The sequence below is a fragment of the Sinocyclocheilus grahami genome, unplaced genomic scaffold (genome assembly GCF_001515645.1).
Source record: "Sinocyclocheilus grahami isolate Dianchi unplaced genomic scaffold, SAMN03320097.WGS_v1.1 scaffold260.1, whole genome shotgun sequence".
Lineage (NCBI taxonomy): Eukaryota > Metazoa > Chordata > Actinopteri > Cypriniformes > Cyprinidae > Sinocyclocheilus > Sinocyclocheilus grahami.
Window position 1 is genome coordinate 646,874 of NW_015505439.1, and position 5,717 is coordinate 652,590.

Below are 5,717 nucleotides of genomic sequence, written 5' to 3' on the forward strand. Positions count from 1 at the left end.
TATTAAAAGTTGCGATTTTCTAGGCTGATATGGCTAGGAACTATACTCTCATTCCGGTGTAATAATCAAGGAACTTTGCTGCCGTACCATGGGTGCAGCAGGCACAATGATATTACGCAGCGCCTGAAAATAGGCTAACTTCCTCCAACATAACCAACGTGACCACCTGCTTGCACGGAGCGTGCCTTCCATTGGAAGTTACCTAGCTGGGGACAATTTCAGGCGCTGCGAAATATCATTGGGTCTGCTGCACCCATGGTACGGCAGCAAAGTTCCTTGATTATTACACCGGAATGAGAGTATAGTTCCTAGCCATATCAGCCTAGAAAATCGCAACTTTTAATATTACGTCTGTACTACTTCCGTCTTAGTACACGATGTAACTACAGAAGAGTCAAGTTTTAAATAGAAAAAATATCGAAACTCTTTGGTCATTTTTGAGCAAGATGCTAATGGTCTAATCAGATTCAATTATCTATGCTAAGCTACGTCTAAAAGTGCTACCGCTAGACCCGGAGATCGGCTGAATGGATTCGAAAACTGTAAAACTCAACTGTTTAACTCTAGGGGAGTTGGAAAATTCGCTTATTTTCAAAAATAGTGGAGTGTTCCTTTAATGTAGTTTCCACGGAGTGCTGTATGATTTAAAAACTCTTTTTCTGATTAAAGTTATAAATGTTGCTGTTTTCTCAGGGAGCTTGTTTAGATGGGATAGAAACCAGGCTGAAATCCAATGCTTCTGGTTTATCACAATAACTCATTGAGCCTGGTTAATCATTCGTTATCATGAGCGCTGCTGAGACAGGAATGTCTCGATGCATCAACTGCAAGTGCTCTCACACATACAAACAAATGGGGCCCAGACACTGAGAGTACACAAGTTCAACACGGACATCTTCACCGCAGACAACCATGCTTTTCAAATTCTACACCCACTCAATCTCAGAATAGGCAAGGTGCATCTATTTGTATCTGCCTAAATGTTGAATAAAGTCTTACTTTTGACCATGCATTCTGAATACAAAATGTTGTGTTTTTAAAATAATGTGAAATATGTATGAGTGCACATGTATCCTACTGTGTAAGTGAGTTTGGATTAAGGATGTGATGAAAAAGAACTAAACCAACACTAACAGTGTAAAGTTCTGGATGGATTCACGGAGAACAGAATGTGTGTAGAAGCATTAAATAGGACACACATATAAATTGTGGTTTGGGGTATACAACTAAAAGTGTGATGGTGAATAGAACACTGAGCCATTGTTTCAGCTTTATTCTGTGGGGGAGGTATAAAAAAAACAAAGGACAAAGGTCTGGGTCAATGTATACAAATAGGAAAAAAGGAAAGTGGTTCTCGGCTTTATCAAATTTGAGAGAGGAAAAGTAAACAAAAACTTTGACGTCACAATAGCCTCTTTGTCTCATATGTACACAAATCCATTTTGATTTTGTACAAGATCACTCTTAAGAATGAGTTCCAATGTCCAGCATTCTTGTACCATGTATTTTTGCTCTCTGTTTAATTACCACACAATGGTTGTTCAGGATTGAATCAGTTTTTTTTAGGAAAGAACTTTCTCTGTAAACACTTCCAGTCATATAATTGTTTTTTACAGCACTAAGACACTGCAACTGTCAGCTTTTTATTTTATACAAGAATAAAATTCACTGCTTAGTCATATAAACAAGAAGACCCAGATGCAAGTGTCGAGCCTGTGCCACTCCAACTCAAGAACATCCATGCAGCTTAAGGTAGCTTAATATAACCACTTCCCTTGACAGGATAAAAATCCACAGAACCCAGTTTGGCAAGGAATGAAGTATCACTTCAACATCTCAAGCAGAAACAGGACTTGGGAGAGAAATAATAGCGTACACTGCAACAGTAGGGCAATGTTTTGCTATGCTCAAAAGAGAAACCGTGGGTAGGCCTACACGGTAATTGAGTTATCCATACAAACAAAGCTCAAATATATATCTAAGCAAGCTGTCTAAAGGCAGATTAGTAGAAGTTGTCCTTTGTTTTAGGCCAACAGAGAAAATACGTGCAGTCTAAATCCTACGGGCCACCTTCGAAGATCTGCTCTCGTGGTTTTCTTCCACTATAGCCTAACTTGCAGACTTTTTTCACATTGAATAAGACTGGCACATCATTAACCATATAAACCTACCATAAACCATTAAGCCTACTGAATCATATATGATATTCAAATTTCTAAGGCCTCTAGTTATCAACACGATCAAAACTTTGTACACAAACTTTTGTTCACAATCTACTAACTGCCTTCTGTTGTCTGATTGATCGTTTATTTTTTTAGCAAGTAAAAAGGCATTTTAGTATAATTCTAAATCTTCCCTCTTCTAAAAATGTCCCTCTTCAGGTTGTGATTCACTGGTATTTTTGCTGTGAAATTTTTACTGATTTTAATAAACTAAACATCCACTTACTGGACTGAAACAGCTTGTATTGCATTGCATTATACTGTATGTTTTGCCCTCCACAAAAAATCTACAGAGCTCTGATCATAAAACTAGCATTTAAATATCATCTTAAGTCTGACAACTGATATTTATATGCATTTTATGTAAGTAGTCTGCTATACTGTTATAAAGATCTAATTGATTTACATTGCAAGTTATCAGAATTCCATCTTACGTTTTGGCCATATACAGTGGGTACGGAAAGTATTCAGACCCCCTTAAATTTTTCACTCTTTTTTATATTGCAGCCATTTGCTAAAATCATTTAAGTTCATTTTTTTTCCTCATTAATGTACACACAGCACCCCATATTGACAGAAAAACACAGAATTGTTGACATTTTTGCAGATTTATTAAAAAAGAAAAACTGAAATATCACATGGTCCTAAATATTCAGACCCTTTGCTCAGTATTTAGTAGAAGCACCCTTTTGATCTAATAAAGCCATGAGTCTTTTCATATACATAACTGTACCAAATTGTATATTTTTCCTAGGTTTGGGCCTCTGAATAGAATTTAGGTGTTTGTTCCTCCTCGACTGTGAGCTCCATATTTTCCTATCAATAAACTGTTCCATTAAAAGAAAAGAAAAAAATACTTTATTTTTATTATTTGAAATGTAAAGCTTTACAGGGTTAATGTGCAGAACCACAGGAATTCATATCCAAAACCAAATACACTTTTACATAGTTTAAAGACTATCCAAAATATCTCCACACAAACATATTAGCTTTGGTTTGGTCAGTGTCCCTACATTGCTTCCGAATCATATTTACTTGTTATATCCAATTTCACAAATGTTTGCAATTATGGTTTAGATGTAAGAAAGTGTGTATTTCCTATTTGAAATCTAAATGATTTAGATAAAAGCTGAGCTTAGCATACTGTTTTGTGAGATGCTTACACATACTCCCGACAAGCAAACACTGTGCATATTTGTTGAGACCACTTACATACGCGTATACACTTTACATCAAGGATGAAACTAACAAAGTTTCTGCAACATTACAAGTTTTGTCATAGCAGGAACTACTTGTTTATGATTCGGGGCAATGCATCACAGTGAATAATATATATATATATATATATATATATATATATAGGTAAGTATAGGTAAAAAGTAGGTTATGACGGTGATATATATGTCACAGTGTCTGGTTGTGGTGCCCTGGACTGGCCACTTGAGGGCGCTCTCCTGTTTTTGTGTTCTATGTTGTGAACTCCATTTCCCATAGTCCCTTGTCTGTCATTCTGTCTGATCATTAGCACCTGTGTATTATTTCCGCTCATTATCACTTGTTAGTTATTTGCTCATTATCCCAGCTATATATACCTTGCTCACTCTGTCTGTCATTGCTGCTATTTTGTATTGTCTTCAGAGTTCGTAGTTGTCTCATGTTTGCGTTACGTTGTGTTTTCTGTTCCCTGTGTTTTGAATTTACCTTTTGCCTAGTTTTTGTTCTGTTTTGGATTATTTGTTATTTTAATAAACTTACTGCACTTGGACCTAATTTTGTTTTCTCCTGGCACTCCGTGACTATATATATATATATATATATATAGACAGTTAATGATAATGGACAGCTAAGGAAGACAGTTAATGTCTTTTTCAAGAAATAGCTTCACAACATTTGTCAGCAAAGAAGGTTAATTTTACTGGCAACTGACATGTTTGTTCTGTTGGATTGAAAGCATTTGTGCATACCAGCTGTTTAAGGCTAAATCTGGATTGCAAGTCATAATACTACTCAATCAAATAGTAGAAGGGCAGCTGATATCATCCAAGATATTGAACAGACAGGAAACACGGGACACACTGTGAAGGAGGATTTCAGCTACCACAAGTTGTCTTATATTTCACACATCTGTAAAAACAAAACAGAGTTCAAACAGACAGTCTTTAGTGGTGGTGCCAGCAGGGGCCAACACATTCTTTCCCAAACAGTGCAGTGCAGAACGTCTTTACTCCACTGGGCTGTGCTAGTGCCAGGATAAGTGCACTTTAGGTCTTCACCGCTTGGCCTCCATCCCATTGCACATGCATTGACGTCTGCTCAGTAAAGCCAAAAAAGGGCAGACCTGTCCAACAGTAGCTCACTCACCCAAGGCAAGAGTCTGCGATTTCATACTAGACTTAGTGACTAGAAACTAGTAAACTCAGTACAGTATATGACCTTATATATACAACATCAGCATAGCCAGCTCAGTAATACAGGTGTGACACACACCACATGATCTTGAAAACACAGCTTGAATGTTTAAGCAATGGTTACATGACTTAATGAAGTGCTGTGACAGATGACCATATATAAATGAGTTTTGAACACCATTAAAATGCTTCAGTCCCGTCTTTACCAATATTTCACTTTTCTACTTTATCAGTTCTTTAATAAAAATAAGTGCCACAAAATTAGTAAGTCTCTACAGAATCAACCCGAGACATATAACTGTGATAATTTAGATCACAAAACAGCATAAATAGCCAATATTGGTATAAATAAGAATAATAATGAAATTAAAATATATATTTTTGTAGTCTTGAGATAATATAAATATATCTCTAAATCAGTTCATTTACAAATAAAGGACATTTTGGTATACATGACAAAACATTTTTCAGTGTATTATTTTATTACTGACAATGTTAATATGATGACAATTATTAAATGATCAACTCTGACCTGTTGTTGCTAAAATGAAAACTTACCTGTGTCTACTGGTCACCTTAGATCCAGTCTGTGCAGCTGATACAGAATGACTCTCATCCACATGTTGAGCGTATCGTGTCGCGTACGTTCCTGCTCCCCAGATATCTCCAGGCAAAATCAGCACCAATAGGGTCAATAAGTAAACAAAATATAGTTCCATGACTTACAAGTAAAAACAGATTTTAAAAAAACGATCGTTAGAAAAAGTACATCCAACAGCTTCAACGTAATAAATGCGCCTAGTGCGGACCGAGTGCAGTCCAACAGCCTTGCTAACTCTCCACTGATGTGTACTTCATAAAGTTCCGTGTAAGTGTTGTTTATGCACCTTTGTCATCATTTCGCCAAGTGTCCACTGATTTTAAAAGATGCCGTCAGTTTACCCATGACACACGGTCAAACACTAATGAGAAGCATCCGGTTTTTTTCTTTATCGTCTGCGCAGTCATAATGTGAAAACTGCCTTGAAATGATGGGGATCCAAGACTCCCGTGCTCCCTTCCCCTCCTTCTTCTCTACCCAAACCCC

At 36.8% G+C, this 5,717-nt stretch overlaps 1 protein-coding gene across 1 annotated transcript in view; it reads right to left on the reverse strand.

Moving 5' to 3' along the window:
* Positions 1–5,658, reverse strand: part of LOC107599073 (EMILIN-1-like) — a 14,426-nt gene extending 8,768 nt beyond the window's left edge. The window contains exon 1 of the mRNA XM_016290558.1: positions 5,189–5,658. Within this exon, the coding sequence (XP_016146044.1) occupies positions 5,189–5,349 (161 nt within the window). The 5' untranslated portion in view covers positions 5,350–5,658. The remainder of the gene's footprint in view (positions 1–5,188) is intronic.
* Positions 5,659–5,717: the final 59 nt, after the last annotated feature.